At 38.1% G+C, this 21437-nt stretch overlaps 1 protein-coding gene across 4 annotated transcripts in view; it reads left to right on the forward strand.

The window, feature by feature from the left end:
- LOC125240623 (protein vav) overlaps nt 1-21437 on the forward strand; it is an 84591-nt gene that overhangs the window by 6452 nt on the left and 56702 nt on the right. For 2 of the 4 annotated variants that reach the window (XM_048148595.1, XM_048148596.1), the window contains exons 2-4: nt 1168-1343; nt 2419-2478; nt 3839-4001. In XM_048148595.1, coding sequence (XP_048004552.1) covers nt 1168-1343; nt 2419-2478; nt 3839-4001 — 399 coding nt within the window. Of the gene's footprint in view, nt 1-1167; nt 1344-2418; nt 2479-3838; nt 4002-17447; nt 17622-21437 lie in introns of those variants that run through there. The other 2 variants (XM_048148597.1, XM_048148598.1) reach the window with 2 other exon arrangements.

A 21437-nucleotide genomic window follows, 5' to 3' on the forward strand; every position in this document is an offset into this window, starting at 1 on the left:
TGTTGGTGCATGTGGTGAATTGTGTGTTTTACTCAGTGACAAAGTTTGTTTAACCTTCGTGCCTTGAAACCCTCGCAACAACTTTGCCCCCCTGTAAAACATATAACTATTCTGGTGTACCTAAACCTGTCGCGCCTCTAAAATTCCTTCTTATGTTTGGCCTCCAGTGAAAAAAGTTTGTCCACCACTAATCTAAACTCAACTTTATTGCTCTTTAAATAAGCGCGTGCATACGTGGCTTGCATTTATCGATAATCTACAGTTAACAATGGCACTGCAGTGCTATCTCTTATAGATATCAGTATCCGTTTGAACAGTATAAGAATAGTATATATGTAAGATACAAATCTTAGGAAACATGCGCAAACACCGATTGTGTTCAGGGATAGAATATATGCTTATTTTGCATAAGAAAAAACTAATCTGAGATATGTAATAATATGTTATTCTTCGAAGACTGCAAAAATGTATGAGATGAATTTACTTAGAGCAAAAGAGTTTGTCATATTTTTGTGGGCTTCAAAGGGCGCTAACAACACGTACTGCGTACATTTTACATACATTTCAATGATAGCTTATAAATGAATAATAAGCTTATAAATGAATCATAAATCCATATCCATACTAATATTATAAATGGGAAAGTGTGTGTGTCTGTTTGTTTGTCCGTCTTTCACAGCAAACTTTAACGACCTTCACGATCGTATCAGCTCGTATTTAAAAGGTTAGGCTACTTTTTGTCTCTTTCTAACGCGAGCGAAGCCGCGGTCAAAATCTAGTACAAATATATATTCATCTCTTCCGTGAATTATCTCCTAACAGTCCTAACACTTACCACAAAGTTTTGCGCCAGAGTTCAACGCATTAACGCACACGCACAGTAAACCATAGAGTAGCTACGTTATACGTTAGTTCGTATGCATTATCCAATTTTTTGAAAAATTATATCTATGATAAGGCGATTTGTTTACAGAGGGTATGTGGCCTGTGGCAACTACGTTTGACGTGTTGCTTCCCTGTCACACACGTGCGAATTCACAAGTGTGATAAAAATGTGTCAAAAAAGGTTCGCAGCAGGCCCTCCTCAATGAATTCTTTTGACACGTAAAAATATCTAGGTAATCAAGTCCTAACCACTTACATTTAAAAAAAATCTCTTGTCCACAGTTCCTATGCATGAGGAACATCAAGGTGTTCCTAAAAATGTGCGATGAGGTGTTCGAGCTACGCGAGACAGATCTCTTCGATCCATCCATGCTGTTTGATCTGTCCAACTTCCATCGAGTCCTCTGCACCTTGGCGAAGCTCAGCCAATGTCCCAAGGCACTTGCTAAGGGCATCAAGTAAGTTGGCTTTGATCTAAGAGTTTTTTCTGTCAAATTTTTAGAGATCCCTCACACTGGCGTCTCTCGAGCGGCGTCTAGTAAACCTAAGTTAACTTAACTGCTTAGCGACACCGTTTTTATAGCGCTGACTATCGGAAGCTGAAAATAATGTATCGCGTCCATGTACCAAAGTTTTAAAAGGAACAGGTAAGTCCAGTCCTTTCTGTAACTCACCATGTCCAAAATACTTCTCAACGAACCTAATAGTCACAGGTCACAGGCCTCAGATATCTCTAGATTTTTCTCGAAATGTGGCACGGTAAAGCTGTGTGAGATGGACCTCTTCGATCCGATCGAGTCCTGTACACCTTGGCGAACTCAGCCAATGCCCTGAGGCACTTGCTAAGGGCATCAAGTGAGTAGTACCTATTTTATCTTCTATTATGTTATTGAACCAACTCGAAGCGTCTTCCGAAAGTCGGCGTATCGTCTGTCGCGTCGCAACATAGCGTAATAGAGTATGACATGGACCTCTTCGATCCGTCCTCTATTTGCTAAAGGCATCAAGTTGTCTTTGATCAAGATGTCTTTGATTCGCCAGTTCCATCACGTCTTATCATTCTTAGGTACCTCTCATCAGACTCTCAGTAAATTTAGGGGTTGATAAAGGCGCACCTTCCGTCGAGACCACTTTATTTAAAACGTCCTTGTATAGAAAAAAAAACGTTCATCATATAAACTAACTATTTTGGCTCAGTGCTCAGTGATCCAAAGTGAATCGTGGCCTCAGAAATGAGAGATCGCCACCTGTCCCGATCCTACGCAACCTCCTGCCAGTCACTGACTTGAAGCTGCCTGCCGCCCTCCCACCGATACCTGCCGGCGTATTATGGTTCCAATTTTGTCACTCATTTATGTGGATAAAGCTTCCGTCACGCTTTGGCAAGTATGTCAGTGTGAGAGTGACAGATGTCTTATCCATGTGGATAAGTGATAAAATTGGAAGCATAATACGCCGGCTGGCCCTGTGATATGACTGATATATTATATTAATATCTTGTCACAAGTATCTGACTGAGAACATTGTTTGCAGGCCCTTCTCAGCTCACAGGACCCAGTCAGAAGAAGACATCTACAAAGACCTACAGTCCGTGTAAGTACTCTTTACAACTCTCTTTATTTATATATATTTTGTTTCGGTACTAACTTTTTTTTTTTCAGGACTATTTTTTACTAAGCAGAGTATGTCTTATGTCTGATGAGTTGATTTTCACTATAATAAATATGATTAAATATCATAAATTTATAGATTTATTCTTAAGACGAGGTCCGCTATATTTAAATTTAATGTATACAAGAACTAGAGCGACTGTCAATATATTAGGTAACGTTTTCAACATTACCTAATACAAAAGAACATTATTTTGGTATTTTTTTAGTTCGAAAATTGACATATTGCTCCCGCTCGACCTCATCTTAAACTGCTTCTAAAGATTGTTTTAGAACACAATTGGATTTACAAAATTCTCCTGTTATAAAAAGTTTTTTTAAAACCTTGTTTACATTTTTATGAAATTAAATATTTAAGGAATCGGTATCTCAGATTACTAGAGATATGCGAGGTGTATAGTATAGCGAGGGAGTGTTTTTGTAATAAACGTTATAATCACGTGTGCGTAGCTCAAACAGAATATTAAATCAGTTCTTATTCGTTTCCCAAGCGGCACTCATTTACAAGGATTTGTTATAAACAGGGTTCGAACAAATCTCTCGTATCTCGTATATATCTCGGATGGTAAGACGTTAGAGAACCATGGAGTCGATATTAACATTAAATTTTAATTTATACTCATACTCATCCTCATGTGTATAATTTGTCACAAAAAGATTTTAATTTCATCTAAAACGATGAATTATTAAAACTGTATGACTGAATGTTAACTGTTAAGACAATGAATGAAAGAGAAATTAATTACCTTAGTTATACAGACTTTTATTGCGGTAGACGCACTGGCCATTTTATCAAATTTAGTCACGTGCGTATTTTTTGTTTGCTTGTGTTTTTACGTAGTATACAACATAGTGTGGCAGTCTTTTTTTTTTCATTTAAAATATAGTTTTATTTAAATTCCAAATTATATTTATTTCGTTTATAATCAACTTTTTGAATGAGTATGAGTTGACTTTTATGTTAAAATCGACTCCATGGTTCTCTAACGTCTTACCATGCTACTGGATATCCGAACCCTGATGGTCATCAAATCCAAATATATTTCTATTAATGTAATTTTGACCATTTATTTGAAGACAAGCAAAGACAAGTTATAATTTGCCTAAAGTACAAGCTTCGCTAAAGACAAATAAAGTATTTGGTCAATAAACTATATTAGATCATTCTTCAATAAGCAGATGCCTCGCTACGCATTCTCGCACATCTCTGGTACTTCACCTGTGTGACGTGTGACTGTCATAATGAGCACACGAAAGGTCACACCTACTTTACCAACACGTAGCGCTGTCTCGCTCGAAACGCCGAGGAGACTCGAATGCCCGCACACGACGACGCCCGAAGTGCCCTGGGTCCAGTTCACGATACCCAGCGCCTCCTGCGAAGACCGCGTGGAGGAGATATACGAGGACCTGTGCTACGTCAAGTTCACGTCCGCTTTACCTGAGGTGACTTGGCTCGTCATCAAGGGCGGATCCAGTTGTATACTCAAGGTCACGTGGTTGATGATTGACCCTGTTTACCTCATACCTGCTGGATCCGCGCTTGTGATCTATCCTCTTAAATCCTACAGTTATTAAGCGGTCATAGAACTAGCAGCCTCGTGAGGTAATTGCCGCGCGAAGCAGTTTAGAGAGACGAGCCTCGCCAGAGCTATTGTCACAGTACAAGGACGGTGTCTTTTAAATAGCCCAACTTCGAAATTATAATTAACTTTCGAAATTCAAAAGTTGGAACGCATTTACTCGCACCATTCTTACACACTGTTATTTTATTATGGCTGCGAATGCATTTGCCTCGCCCGAGGCACTTCTAGATAGACCGAGCTTCTTCGAGTGGCAATTTACTGGCAAGGCGCAATCCGTCTGTTGTTGCTGTTTAAATAAAATTAAGGAGGTTTAAAAAAATTATAGTTTAGGACCTCCATTGGTACATTATAGTTTAGATTCAAATGTCTCACTTAAAACGACAACATTGGGACTTAGGAGGATGTGGTAAACCATATTACATGGTTTACAGATAGAAAGTTGTGTGTTAGTAGTTTTGATGAGTGAAACGCGCGAAAGATTCATTTGTTTCCTATATAATAAAGCTAACACGTGCGGTTTGCAACTAATAATAAGACTTTAGCGTAAGTAAGGGTAGTCAACAAAATTCCAAATAACATCAAAAACGGTAAATAAAACTCATGAAGGTACACACCTTTTCAATAAGCGACTTCACGCAGAGAAAGCAACGTCGCGAGGCAATATGCACGCGCGGCAAACGGCCAATATAGACGTGCCTCGGCTCTACGCGTCTACATTGATCGTTTGCCTCGCGAGGACATTGCCTCGCTAAGCTACTTACTCAGTTTGAACCCACCAGGGTGCGTAGCCGAATGGCACAAACGCTCACGAAACGAAACGCTCGTAGATATCTATCTCTATCGCTCTTGCGTATTGGCGCTACAGGGCCAGACTACCTTTCGCGGCGTTTCGTTTTCGTTTCGCGTCGCAGAAATGCCATTCGGCTACGGTACCTGTTCATTCATTATGTAAACACGAGTGAAGGCATCGACTAGAAACCCCAAACTCGTCCGTACAAGAATGGAACTTTGGAAAGTACCCTTACAGCTGCTAATTCTTGGCGGTTTAGCACAAGTAGCACAACTTGCATTCTCGCGCGCGAGTCCATAATGCCCATATATCAATCGCGATTGCAAGTATGGACTCGCGCAAAAGCGCAAAGTGTACTAGACCGCCTGTTCATATTAAAGCTGGACAGTTAATTATACCTACAGATAATAATAAATACACAATCATGACATGACTATTAAATGGGGTCTTACTCTGTGTAGTTTCCCTACAATTTAACCTCAAAAACGGTTCATTGTTTACTTAATCCTGAAAAACAAATTATTTTCGTTGGAAGTACGAAAACACTCGGAGGAAATATAGTTCCAAACGAGCAAAATTACAAAGAACTAAAGCAGATAATGTATACAATGTAGAAAATATAACAACCCAAAATGCGCGTTTTCTCGGAGAACATTGCTAGATCGATTTTTCGCAGCAGCCAACCCCCACGTCTAAATTTCGTTGAATCATTATAACTGTTTTCGAGATTCCTCAAATATAATTTACAAGAATTGCTCGTTTTAAGGTATAAATAATATTAAATAACCTAGAACTAACTAGAACCACGTTGAACTACAATAGTCCGGATTTCAAATTTCTACCAGGCTAACATGAGAGCGTTGAAGCGTCAGCTAATGAGACTAATTGAGATGAGGACGGCCACCGCACTATCATCCACAGTCACTAGCTTAACTTGTACCCTATTGCAACTGGTTAAAGTTCACTACAGGGCAGTTTTGGGTCTGATTTAATTTCAGCCTTAACACGAAGTCCTAAGGTACAAAGATATGGGTACAGCCAAAGTGTCAAACATATGTAAACACAACCTTAATGTTCTGCAATAAAGTCCTGCATACATATTTCTTAACTGTGTTTATATATTTGACTGACTGTACATAGCAAATTAAAAGCGTTGCTACGTAACGCAAATAGGTAGAACGTAGAGCGATCTTTAAAGGTATACAAAGGCCTTTGTGGTCGCCTAGCAATTTTATCGAGAGTCCTAGAGGACTGAAACTAGGACGCGGGTTAGAAGAAAAAGCTATGGGTATTAGAAGGTGAATTTATGTTTCTTTTGTAGATGTAGATAAGTTATTTGTTTCTCTTAGGCTTTCATTATTCTTCTAGTTAGTGTAAGGCCTGAGTAGACCTTCGGATCGGAGCGCAGCGTTTGGCGTGGCGTGCAGCGTGGCGGGCGAGCGTGCGTCCACCTATGCAGCGTCGACTCAGGACACTTGTATGAGCTTCAATTGTTTGACATGCACGCACGTCCCGCCCCGCTGCAAGCAAGTTCATAAATATGTGTACATTTCTTCACCTTAATTCGTTGCAATACCAGTGAGCTACAACCTCGGCCTTGTCGTCACTTTCCATCAGGTGCGACTAAGGTCAATCACTGGCCAGTTTATAATAAAAAAAAAAAAAAATAAGGTGAAAAATGCTCACATATTTATGAACTCGACTGTACATTTAGCGTTTTCCCGTCGTTTGCCGGGATTCGCTATTTACAAGCTTTTATTACAAGCTTTTTACACTTTTATTTAACTTGCCTAGTTAGTAAGGTACAGCGGGGTAAATCTCGATGGGGGCAAATGTAACTGGTCCATTTTCCATGTTTTACAATGTTTGCATTATTAAATAGAGTGTCCACCGGTTATATATAGGCGTGTTCAGTGGATACATGTAGAACTCAACATCTTAGTGTAATAATGGAAAAGATGATTAGTTACAATTGTCCCTTAGTCGAGATGTGCCCGCTGTACCTTATGTTAGTTTGGGTCAAAACGTAGAAGCTAAATTTGACCTACTTCCCGGTTTCTGAATGATCTGAAATTTTGCACACAAGTAAATCACGTGACAATGCAATATTATGATATCATGGAGCTGATCTGATGATGGAGCAGAAAGGTGGTCATAGGAACTCTATTATGAAACGTCGTATCCCCATCGAGTAAGGGATTTTTTAGAAACGCCTCGGAAAGCAGCAGATGACTGTTGAAAGAAAGGTACAGTCGGCGATAAAAGCTTGTTCCAAAAACGTTTTTGCAAAAAAACTTCGTTATAGATCACTCTTTTTGTATACTGTCCTGAACGTCCTCTCATGTAAGCCCGCTAAAGCCAATGTCTGCTCGCATAACAACATTTATTGATCCATTAGTTTATTCTAAGACGAAAACAATGTATTCCTAGTAAATCATTACTTTCTTTAAAACCTTTATTCTAATTGCGCGCTGTGTTGACAATAAAATGTTTCTTTCTTCCAAAACAACAATTCTTAGAATGTTCCAGTAAAATTATCACGATTTCTAGCTGGACCGTTCCAAATCAATACGACATCTGTTCAGCTTTTTATGATAAAGTGGAACTAAACTATTTCATTTTAATATCCGTATAATGTGTCGGTAAAATCTTAAAAATTGCTTGTAATATACATCGTGAATTCCTAGAATGAAGTTCGATACAATATATAAAGCCTGACCAGAAATATGTCGTCACTACTTTTAAAAAAACTTGTATCTTCGTCTGTCAATAAAAAGAACATTGTAGTAAGTATGCATGGAATGCATATAGACTTACTGCGTTTTAACTTTGAGAAGCAGTGTGAGATACGAAATTTTTTTAAAGTAGTGACGATATGAAAATTGTCAAGTGGAAATAATTGAAGAAATGGAGAGTGGCATAAGGCTACTTTTTGTCTCTTCCTAACGCGAGCGAAGCCGCGGGCAAGAGCTAGTTTCTAATAAAATTCATGGCGCGTTAATGTACACGCGTGGTTTATACGACATTTTTCAACACAGGAGGAAAAACCAAAACGTACATATTAATTAGATTTTATTGACTAAAACAATTAGTAAAACTCCAAAATCTAAAACACTTATGTAATCTGTGGTGGCGCCCGCAAAGGGTACCAGTACATACCACCTCAAAAATGTGAAAATGCTATATTTTGCACCGAACGTTGACGGAATCACCCGATCGGAACAGTGTGTGACCCATGACCTATCTTTCAATAGTAGGTATACTTACTTAGGTAGTAAATATACCTACTATTCTACCTAACTGTCAATAGTGTACTTCACCGTCCAGCTTAATATGTACATTCAACCAATTGGAACCCTAGGGCACTGTAGAACTATGTCATAGCGACGTTGTAAATCAGATTATAAGAAATCTCTTACTGCTTGTCATTTTGACATGGTTGTAGAGTGGCCTAGGGTTCCAATTGGTGCAATATTTTAGTGAACTTTCGGCCGCGGCTAACATCAAAGTTACATTCTGAAGTCAAAGTGTAGTACTTGTACAGTTTCATACAGCCAAATGTAAAATATGTGTGTACACATGTTCCTCAAAAAAGATTTTCGTATCATCTTAATCTGGAAATTTACAGACCCCAAAAGCTAACAATGTTTAAGGAGGCGATTGTAAATATATCTGATCTATATGCATATGTCCTTAAATATTGTCTGTTATATAAATTACAGCCTGTATGTTAACAGGATAGGGGTTTGGATGTGTGTGTATATAAATTTTGACTTCAAAATGTAAATTTGAATCACTTTACTTTAAATTCAAGTCTGCTCCTAATTGATTTTGATATGTATCGACACAATTAAACTTAATAATTGTTATAATCGATATAAAAACGCTCAGAAACCAGAAGATAAATGTTCTCCTCATTTTCGATCGACATACGACTGTTCGGTTCTGAGGTACATTGTAGTTTAGATTTGTAAGGTTTCCTATAACTCGCTTTAGATTGTGTGTGAGTAGTTTAATGATTTTGTATATTTGGTACTATATCGCTTTAATTAGTTTGTATTTTAGCCTTAGCCAATGTCACAATCGCTTAGGCTAGGCTTCATAAGGCTCGTCTCCTCTCCGTCTCTCCCTAGGGCTCGTCTGTAGTAACGACAGAGCCACGGTATATGACCAGTAGTAACTCTTCTAACAAACGTACGACGCGCGGTATGTACCTATGTGTGAGTGCCGTGTTCGTAATGTTCGTACGCAACACATGTAAACGAGAGAATAAACGAGAATTGTTTTTTTTTTCATCCGCTTACATGTGTTGCGTACGTACAGTCGACTACAAAGAGATGTATCCACCTTATTACAATGCAATGCACTTTTTCACCTTATTCAATAAAATAAATAAGGTGAAAAAGTGGATACATCTCTGTAGTCGACTGTACACGGCGCCCATACTTGCATACCGAGCGGTGTACGCTTGTTAGAAGAGTTACTCGTATTATACTGTGACTGAGCCAGACTGCGATTCGGTCGCCACATAGCGTAAACGTTTGTGACTTCGGCTAGGACGGCTGATTGTCACAGAATTTTACAGTTTAAAATTATTTGATGTGGCAGGATGATTTTTACATGAAATTCACATGAAAGTTAGATTTTTTTTTAAACCTAATACCTTTTTTACAACAGCAATATTAATTTTAAAGCGAAATAGTACTTCCGAGTAGAAATGTAGTTGTGTAGTACTTTTTGATTAATTGTAGTTCTGAACTTTTTCTAAGATTGTTTTTAGTTTTAGAATGACCATTGGTTTCATGTTTTTCTAGTGCTTTTACAGTTGTGAATATTGTTTTGTAGTTAATAATGCTCTTACTTGTTTTAAGGTTTTAGTGAAGTGTTTTTTATATAATTTATATATTTTTTAGGGTTCCGTATCAAAAAGGTACAAAGGGAACCCTTATTTTAAAAGCTTTCTCTACGCTTTTACAAAACTGTCTATGTGCAAAGCTCATAACATAACTCATAAGAAATTGCGGGATGAAATGTGTCGAAGTTTAGGCTAGTGTCCATTAGGCTAATCGAAGCACAATATGCATTTACTATGAAACATTGTCCATTGGCGACGAGTCGAATCGAATTCACTGTTCATAGTAAATGTATGAAGGCGAATTTTTGCGATTCGATTCGATGGGCCTAGTGGGCAGCATTTAAGGCCTTTAAGGTCCCACTCTATCGCTTACAAATTTGAAATTTTTGTAAAGACTCGACACAAATATCCATAAAAGCTGATATCGATGTTGTAATCGGTTAAAAAGTAATATTTTTAAAAGGAAAACGAAGCAGGTACGTACAAGTGCCCATTCGCAGTGAAGTATCTTCTCGAAAATCTCTTTTAAGCTTGAAAATATTTTCTTAAAACAGGAGTGTACCCGGGAAATTAATTGAAAGCAAAAGGTATGGCGCGCGGAACTTGAGGGGTGGTCGTTTATCTCAATTACTATGAAAATTTATCTGTTTTATATTTAGTTTTCAGAACCATGTAAGTAGTATAATTTGTAACATAACTAGCAAAGATGATTGAGTATGGGTATATGTATATAAAAACTGTCAAAGTAGGTAGGTAAAATGTGTAGTCACAGTCCGTAGACTGCCATCTTTCGACACAGGATTAAAACTTCTGCCGAGCAAAATTTTATACAAGTGATTTCAAAGTAATTTAAATAAATGCTAGAAAACCGCGCGTTCGCCACGTCTTCCATCGTAATGACTAAGAGCGTGTTTTAAAAATAACTCCCAAATTCAAGAAAATAAATGTCAGTTTGTAATATTAATATAAAAGTTAGTAAATTCTGTAGCGAAAAAGCTGTCAATCCAATGCATACGTCTTTAATGATCATAATCATAATCATAATATTTATTAATAATACAAATTACAAGTCAAATAAACGTGTACAATGTAAAATAAACGTATTGTACTTTACCTATTTCTCACGAAAGGTGGAATAAAAGCGTGCAGAAGGCTTTTACGCGATGCATTCCGGTACGTTGTCAGTTCGCTCAACTCTAAACGTCCCAAGTCATCATTGCGTATGATTTAAATTGAAACATACTCAGTAGCTCATAGAGTGCCTTTTATCTTGGAGTGGTGCGAAGGGATGAAAATTTATTTAAATTTGGAACACATCATTTTAACGACTACGTACCGAATGCCCGCTTGTGTTATATTGAAATGTTTTCGCTCTGCATGAGTTTCTTTTATAGACGGTCAACCGAATCATGGCTTTAAAAATGGCGCGAAATTTTAAATATCTATGAGAATTAAACCTTCGCCCCTACATGTTCAATCAATTTTTAAGTAAGGCTCGGCGATGATTCCGGCGACGTCAAGGTTTAAGAAGGCACCCGTTTTATAAACAATTGGCCGGTGAGTACTACATTTTACAAATTTGCTGCTTTTTATAGTGCCATGATTTGGTTGACCGTCTCTACATTATATAGGTTGTGTTACCTGCCATTTTCATATGAAATGATGCGTGGGTTAGACTTTAATTATTACGCCTGCAATTTATTTCATTATGTAACGATACAAACATATAATTTCACAATTTTAATCAATTCTCTAGAAACGATAAAGAAAAAGATGTGCCGTGGCCACTTATGTAAATCATCGGATATGAGTGCAATCTGAATTCTACATACGGTCGTTATAGTTGAATATTATATCCATCATATATATAAGTTAGTTCATAATAATTTCCATTCAACGCCACTCCATCACGCACGATGCCAATATACCTAGGAATTTCACGATCTACCGTATCTTACTATTCTATTTATTTCCCTTTTAGCTGTCTTTACAGACCTCTCCGCTTTACCATTACCTTTGTGTACCGTAGAAAACATTTCACTAAGAACCCACCGTTGCATACAGAAAATATTTCACCAACGAATATTCTAGAGCAAAGGTTGCGGCTTGGGGATTACTCACACGTCCGAGACGTAAGCTCGAGAAAGCTCCCCTTTTCGATACTGGGTTGGATTTGTTCGCTTTTGAAGCACAGTACCTACCTGCACGGTTAGCACATGATTGCCGCGAGATAGATCTCACGTCTTCTTCTAATAGTACTAGTATTAATGATATTTATAAGGACGGGTAGTCTATCTCGCGGCGACATACTCTCGCGCCAATCATGTGCTAACCCTCCTGGGCGACCGATTTTGAAAACTCTCAAGATTCGCGTGTCCCGGACCTAAGACTAAGCTAGATCGATTTTTCACCCCCGATAACCCCCACTTAACAAATTTCAGGAAAATCGTTAGAACTGTTTCCGAGATCACCGGTAAATAAATTCATTTTGTATATAAGTATTTGTATATTATATATATCGTTATCCGAGTACCCAAAACACAAGCCTTCTTGAGCTTACCGTGGGACTCAGTCAATCTGTGTAAGAATATCCCATAATATTTATTTATTTATTTTATTTTATTTTTGATTTCTATTGCTTATCATTACCAATAACGCTTTCTGCGTAAGTTACTTCTCAGACAACTCTCTCCCACTTGTAAGCCAGTGCGGGATGTATATAAAGTATATGACATATGACACAGATGCTAGTAAATATACTTACCTATCAGCGCCAAATTCGTGATAAGACTACAGTTAGTGACGTGCCAATTAGGTTCTCGTTTCTCCGTATTCCTATTCGAAGAAATCTCCAGACATTTTCCAACTTTCTCAAGAACGTTCTCTTTTAATTATGTACTAAATGATTAAACGTAAGTTTTTTCGAATTTGCGACAAAAAGGTTTAAGCTCACAGAGGACGTTTCTGAAAATCTCCGAGAACGTTTTCCATAGATTTCTCTGTTCTCGGGAAATTTCGGGAATTATCGCTAACTAAAGCGCGTTTAACTTATTTATTTTGTCCACAGACGTGACCTTTTTCTGACAGGTGTTTGACCTAAATATCCCTCTAAGTAATTATTACAAGCCTATATTGTGTCCCACTGCTGGGCAAAGGCCTCCTTCTTTGATTTCCACTCGTCCCGGTTCTGGGCGATCTCCGGCCAGTCGTTGAGATATACGTCCAGTGGCCCGTTTCTCGAAAGGTACAAGCCTTGTATTAGAAGTGCGCGAACTGTCAAATCGTATGGGTTGTCATGGAAACACACTTGTAATACAAGGCTTGTACCTTTCGAGAAACAGGCCCCGGGTCATCCCGCTATCTCCGCCTGGGCCTGCCAGATCCTCGTCCGTCTTGCGGCATCCATACTGTAGCTACTTTAGCGTTTAAAGTAGCCTCTAAGTAATATTGAAACAAAATCTCAACTCTCCAGCGAAACACCTTTAAATCTGTTAAAATAGATCCCACCCGTATTTACTAACAAAACCGATTTGTTTACGCATACACTCAGCCGTTCCTATTAATATATATTTTTACACCCACTTCGAACGATGTTTCGATATTTCAACCAAAAATAATTGCATAGGTATAACAAGTATTACGTCACTTTGAAAATAAAACAAATTTATTTTTCCAATAAAAATAAAAATGCACAAACTATTCAATATGATATGATGCATACAGATCAATATTAAATGGATTGAATGCTGCACTGAGAGAAAAAACACCCAGTTTTCATGTTCGTTCAACAAGTTTTCTAGTTAAAATAGCGCCTACGGTAGGCGGCCTACGTGTTCTTTGGTTCAAACATCAAGTTGGATCTTGTTAAATGTAACTAAGTAGTACATTCTACAAGTTATTCGTCATTTGAATCAACAAGTCGATTTTATAACAGCAACATGACACATATTGTTTTAAACATATGTTTGGCTGATTCAGTCAAATATCTTTTAACAAGTTTGACCTTGTCGTGCGAACAAATTCGACTTACTACTCATCAATATTGTGATTTATTCCGTTTACTAAAATACTTTTGTTTCAAACGGATAAACCCGCAACAAGTCGAACTTGTTAAATTCACCATGCAAATTTCTCTCAGTGCGAGGCTTTTGACCTTTTGAGCACATTTAATCACATGTTACTTTATATTATTAAATAAATAATAGCCAATTGTAAGAATAACTTTCTCAAAATTCACACTGATTCCTGTATTTTGACGCAAAGATTTGCGCTGTCAGCCCAGCTGCCCAAAGCCATCCCGCGCACGCGCTCAGTATCGTTATAACAATGCGTTGCCATGGCTACAGAGCCATACAATGCGTTTTCATTTTTTTTCGTTACTGCGCGCATGCGCGAAAAGCCGGCGGACGCTGGCTTTGGGGAATAGACTTTTATGTAGGGTTTTAAAGATCTATGCACGAGCCTGTAAATGACGAATAACAGTTCGCCAGTAGAAAAAAGCATGAAAAGTTCGTGAGTTTCCGTGAATATACTATGGATAAACATTTGCTCATCTATAACCTTGCCGCTGTTCATTATCGAAATTTGTTTAGAGATAGAGATCGTAGGAAATTACATGTACAATCAAGAACAGGAATAATTTCGCAAGAATTTGTACAAAGGTGTCCTTATAAATAACTAGAAACAATATTCAATAGCAATCATTAAATTATTGTTTTCACGCTCATAATTCTCATAAAGCTATTGATGTTCTGTTGTATGACTTGTATGCAATTTTCTATAACGGATACTAAGGCACTGGTCCCACCGCGAGCTAGGAAGCTGTGAGCTATCGGCTATAAAAACGAACAAAAGATAATCACTCCCGTGTAAATAAAAGAGAAACGGCGATGTTTATAGTTACTCGCTACGCGGTAAACTATCAATATGTACTCTGTCTCTTTTATGTACACGGGAGTGCTTATGCTTATCTTTTGTTCGTTTTTATAGCCGATAGCTCATAGATTACTAGCTTGCGCTGGGACCAGTGCCTTAAGAATGTAAACTAATTTAAACCACGCGAGTCGGCCATTAGCGAACTTCTTTCATCGAGAGTGGGGGGGCTTAAGTAGCCAATAATGGAAAAATAAAAAAAGAATAGTTTTTCTTTTCTTTTCTTCACACTTGCTCAGTAAGTGTGCGATTGCAGGTTATACTGTGACGCAGGCGTACCGGGAGTCATAGAAATCGCTTTTCCCGAGGGTTTGTTTACTGATGTGCCGACGGTAAGTTTCCATAATTCTGAAATGTTCACATAGGAAAACTTCGGAAACTTTCCATACTTTGTATGGACAATTGTATGGATGGAAAGTTTCCATTTCATAAATTTAAATTCCCTTTATATTTCGTGAAAGTTCGTGAATTTTTCAAGAAATCTAATATTTTTTTGGAAAATTTCCGCTACTTGCACATCACTGGTTTGAAATGCCCTGTAGTAAAATTAACTTTTTTTTTTGTCTTTCTACAAAATAAATATTTTTAATTCCAAGTGTTATAAATATAAAACATTGTCTACTTATTGTATTCTCGAGCCTTTAAATTGCACCGGCAAGCTGTCGCGATTTAACTATAATCTTGCTTGCAATAGGGACTTAACATAATCCCTATGTTTCACTATACACTATATCTATAATTTTATTTAGGTTACGATTGTACTCATATCAAATATAATGTATACTTCCAACGTTTCAAAAAAACCGTTTAAGATTCTGCCACGACAAGTCTTCATTTTTTTATAATTATGAATGTCCAAAAAAAGTGTGTTCAGAATTCATGTTTGTATGTAAGGTTTTTAATAAAATAAGTTACTATCACACAATGGAATAAATTGTAGCGTAAGTAGCTATTAATAATGTAATTATTGTACAATTGTGTATTTATTGAAATTTACATTACTTATTGTTAAAGCGTTGATTTAAAGTATGAATTAATTAGAAATTAGTACATAGTTAATTTTATTTACATGTGTAATATTAATCCTGTTTTATGAAAGTTATATATTAAATTGAAATGAAATTAATTATGTACTGATAAATGCAAAAATACTCATCCATGCTACTTGTTTCAGTAGAGTTTGATTTATGAATGATAGTTGTAGTTCTTGTTTTTGATTAATTACAGATTTTTTGCTTGTGTTGCAATTGAACGGGTACGCTGAGGCTTTTTATCCACGCCGTGGATTCCATGGAAATAAATACATAAATAATCATTTAGATCCTACATGAAGCATAACCTACTTAAAAAAGTGTGGGGATTTCTATGAATATCAGATGTCTATCCTAATCCGAAATAGTAGAGGATCGGGAGTCATAGAGACCTAGGGAGATGCCTTTGCCCAGCAGTGGGACAGACAAATAGGCAAAGTAAAAAAAACTAAATAAATCGTTCAGGTGCCACACTTTATTACGTACGACGTCAGGCCCCGTAGCCGAATGGCATTTCTCCGACGCCAAACGAAAACGAAACGTAGTCCGGCTCTGTCGCGCCAATACGCAAGAGCGATAGGGATAGATATCTACTAGCGTTTCGTTTCGTGAGCGTTTGTGCCATTCGGCTACGCACCCAGGTTGTTCTAAACACTGTAAACGCCTAGTTGGAAGTTCGTGTAGTATAACACGCTGGTAAATAAGTTGCTCCGCGTTGTATGCAGGCGCATAACGACACTGCAACCTATCGCTTCAACGCGCGGATTTATCGGTTTTAGTTAGACCTATTTAAAAACTATGCGTAGCTTGTGTACTCCGCCTATCCGTGGATAAAAGGCCTTTATTGGACGTTGTTTAGAAAAAATAAGATAGTTGGTTGCTATAGAAAGGTGGCAAGATTTAAGTTGACATTTTGAATGTCAAATTAGTTTGTCTAAAATTGTCTAAACTTTATCCAAATCTTACCCGTTTAAATCGCTAAGGCCCTATTTACACATTGATTAGTGATTTGTGCGGGCACATTTGCCACTACCCAAGCACTATGAACTCGCGCTAATCACTGACACAGACCCCTCAGTAGCATCTTTTAACGTCATTCACTAGTCAGCTTTATTGATTACATTGCACAATTTACCACTTCATCGGACTACCTATATCAGTCTGTCAGTTTAGATTTTAGATACCCATATGATGGCGAATAACGTACAGGCTGATATCACCTGGCGAACTGGTAAGCTGTGGGAGCCTTTAAGTTGTAATAGAGGTGACTATACACGCCGACGCGAGAGCAGTGGCGTAGCGTGAACTCATCTAGCCATGGGCCTTATTCTTCCAATGTTTTAATTGCCTGTGGGTTCTCTTAGTGGTTGACTGCCTACACCACTGCTCAGGAGATGCTAGTGGTGTGTATGTGTAAATAGCGCCTAACGGCCCAGCCACGACATTGGTCGAAGCGCGACAGCGGTGAGCGGCAGCCATACGTGCGAATGAAAAGTCCCATCGCTGTGTCTCGCTCCAATGTATGGCCGCCGCTCACCGCTGTCGCGCTTAGCCATAAGTGTAAGGCCGAGCGTGGCGTGTAGCGGGACGGGCGAGCCTGCGTACATAGTGTCAAACTGTCGACACTTGTATGAGCTTCAATTGTTTGACATGTACGCCGCACGCCCCGCTGCGCGCCCCACATGAGCGTGCACTCAGGCCTTACACTAACGCCACCGCATGCGCAGCGCCTCCCCCCCTCCCGCGGGCGACGTGGGTGAATACGCGAGCTACTGCGCGCGCATACACGACGAGGAGATATACCACGATCTGTGCGCGGTGAAGAACGCGAGAGACACGCTCGCCGCTGCCGCGCCGCAGCCCGCTTTCAACGTATGGTTTGATTTGTTCAACTGCCGGTGGACTGTTGATTGTCTAAGCAAAGTATACGGGGTATCACACTAAAAATCACACCTTCATTTCCACTCATACAGCGGGATTGTATGGGCGCATAAGTCCCAGCGGCGTACCTGGGCCATTTTTTTTTCAAAGTTGTCCACCCCACTTTTTTGGATTTGGAAATCTTTATGTGGTTTCCACTCAGAATCGCGAGCTGTTTCAATCTTAATGGGAGAAAAAAAGTGTCCCAAGGTTTTTTTCCCATTCCGTTACCATTTTTTCATACATTTTGTATGGCGGTAACGGAATGGAAGGTCTGTGAAAAATCTTGGGACATTTTTTTTCTGCTATCAGGATTGAAAGACCTCGCGATTCTGAGTATGAATCGCGTAAAAACCACCCATGTTACAAAAAAAGTCGGGTGGAGTTTGCTACGGGAAAACAGTAACATTTTGATCATTACCATAATATGGTATTAACCGATTTATCATGTAACAATGTCCACCGGTAGTTTAACTGTTTTTATTTTTATTTTGCACTAGGTACTTTAATTTGGGCATCTTTTTTACGTTTACACAAAATCATACACTTGGTAAGACAAATGCTATTTACATTCACACCCTTACTCCATTCATACGATTATACACCGTGTTTCCGGTATCACTCAAAACCTCAGACACCCCAACTGATTTTTATTTTTTTAAACGTATCTAGAACGTTCATTTTTTAATCTGATGATTATTATTTGTTTAAATTGAATTTTTAATTTTCTGTGCAGCTCTACTCGGCTTTTAACTCTACACTCAATAAAATAATTGCTAGCTACCATCATAAGCCTTCAAACTGTTTAATTGTGTACGTTACTGCAACGACACAAGGTTTACCAATAGACAGCTATGGCAATGTAAAGCACTTTAACCTGTCTCACAGTAAACTTCAAATTGGACAGGTGACTCAATAAGCAAATTTAAACCTAAAATTCAAAATGACAAGGTTGTAATTAGGTACGAGTTCAGTTTGTTATGACTTATGATAAACTTTAAATTTAAACTGACGCACAACGTCTATTTCGTAGCAGAAAAAAAAATCGTCCAAGTAACCAGCCAGTATTAATACCCTTAAATACTGAAAAAGGTATACAACCTCTAACAATATGATATGCACAATGTTGTATTACGAATTTGTAGAATGGGCACGTAAACAATAACTAATAATACAAATTAAAACAAAAAATATTACCCCCATCAAGATATACCTCAATCGATTCTACTCTCGATTCTGAACAAACAGTTTTCAGGTTTTTAGTGTTAAGTGAAACACGGTGTATAGACAGTGAAGCAATTTTAGACAAAATATACACTTATTTTTACTATAATAAATAGTAAATTGTGTATTAAGGGCGGAAAGTGAAGGATTTAATAAGCCGCGGCGGGCCCTAGGGCGGTAAAATAGCTCATTACGTATCAGTATGCAGGCATGTAATAACGACGTTTACGAGCGAGTGTGATGAAAAATATCATTTGTGTTACCAACAATGTGACAATTATCAATTGACAATGACAATTCACTGCATTTTCTTTTCGACTTAGATAATTGTCATTTACAGTTGTCAATTGTTCAGATGTTGGTGTCATACCGCTTATTGTAATTAACAAATTATGCACGCATGCCTCCTATTGTAAATTGTATGTATGTAGGTATGAAATGACGAACCGCAATGCAACCGTATAAAAAGGTTAATTTGTTGAAGCTTGTTAACCTTTTTTTTGTTTAATCAATAGTCCAATTCCTTTACGGGTTCTTAAATTTTCCCCTAAAGTGTATTTTCATCTTACGAGCCAAACTTTCCGTGCAAAGTTAAAAATATCAACATAACTTCCAATAAAGTGAAACGTTCGAGCTACTTCGCCTTCCGAAGCCGAACTATCCCGGCGAAATGTTGCAAACTTATTAGCGGCAGCGTTTCAAAGAAACTTTATTTGTATTGAATATGCTGTAAACGCTGTTGAATTCTGGGCTGATATTCCCAAAGGCTGGTCATGTCTTCCGCATGTCAAATAGGCTGGTCCTGAGTTCTCACGGCAATAGGGAGTATTACTGCTATAAGTATTGTGCCGTCAGATAGCAGCACTATCACACGTACTTAACTATAGCACGGGTTCCCTCTATTTGGCATAACTTTAATTGTCCGAAACGATTTTCGCATAACAGACTTCGCATAATCGATTTTCGCCGAATGTTAATTTGGCAGAAAACTTATTTGTCATAATCGAAAATAATACGAATAACACATTGTCCGAAAATAAGTTCGCATAATTCTGTTTACGCCGATTGTTTTTATGAATAAAATTAATTCGCATAATTGTATTTGGTATATTTCTTAAAATCAGAATATCCACCCATACTAAATGCTATTGTTTGGTTAGGTTAGAACTGCGACCTCAACAAATAAAACATTTTGTCAAGAATTTCGGTTAGGTTAGGTTAGAACTGCAACATTAATATAGTAGTATTACCTATGATAAAAATTCTGCGTAGTAAATTTCCACTAAACCATGTTATGCAGAAATAATGTATGCATAAAAACCATTCGGCGAATAACCTTTATGCATGAAATATATTCGGACAAACAAAAATATGCCTAGACAAATTATGCGTAACTATACTATGCCATAACAGATTATGCGAAAGGTGAATTATGCCAATATAGATTATGCCAAAAAGAATTCTCGATTGTAAAATTATGCCAAAACAAGGGGAACCCTATAGCACACCTAGGACACTGGCGATCAAATATATGAAAGAGGCGCGTTCCTAGCACATAGTCTAAGCTCGTGTAGGGGAACGCATACTATGCTTGTATGAGTGAGATATGACAGCTCGACTGTTCGCGTTTTTGACAGGCGGTAACTGTGAGGTAACCGAGAGCGGGTAGGCGGCACTTTCAGCGGGGAGCGGGAGTGGCCATACTGTACGATAGTACTCTTTATTATACTGTGCTTTAACGATACCCACTGGCTGGTTCTGCTCTGTCAAGGAGATTACACGCGCGTCGGGCTCCCAAGATCCTTTAAAAAGGCATCGGTCTGCATGGAGGGCACTGCAACGTACAGCGACTTATAGTGGTCACGTCCCTCAGTCGTGAGATTTCGATGATGAAGAAGTAACGATTTTGCGACAAGTGCCCTCTGCCCAGCAGTTTTGCGTAATAGTCCTTATTGCCTTGCCAGTGGCCTCACTTGTGCGTTGTGGGCTTGTGGGCCAAGATAACCACGGAGTGGGTGTCCTACAAGTCAAATCGGGGATCCGGTTGTGCTCATTGGCTATGGCGGGATATCCTAGACTCCTTTCAATTTAAAGGGGATTTCCGGTCCCTGGTTATGCTTATACTGGTCTGCTCGAGTCGATTCGCGCGGTGAGTTATGGTAATATAAATGAATTTATTCCAGTCCAACCAAAGAGTATTTTCATACTTGTGACTGTAGTTGTAACACCAAAGGGTTTTGACACAATTTCTGATATATTTTGAACTGCCATCAATAGTATCAATACCCTGTATTTATATTTTTTCAATTTGATTTTTTTATAGTTTTTAATCATTGTAACAAAAAAACAACAGCCTAAATTACGAATTTTAGATTCCGGTATCTTAGTCTTCATAATCTTCATCTATTCACATAAAATACTTACTGGTATTAAATTGATGTCTGGATGTTTGAATGAGTTAAAATTTGACATCCGTTTCCGCTTGTACCATAAATAAGGGAACTTCTTCATACATCGCAATAATAATTAGGTATGTCAATATTC

Source organism: Leguminivora glycinivorella, chromosome Z, assembly GCF_023078275.1.
Source record: "Leguminivora glycinivorella isolate SPB_JAAS2020 chromosome Z, LegGlyc_1.1, whole genome shotgun sequence".
Taxonomy (NCBI): Eukaryota; Metazoa; Arthropoda; class Insecta; order Lepidoptera; family Tortricidae; genus Leguminivora; species Leguminivora glycinivorella.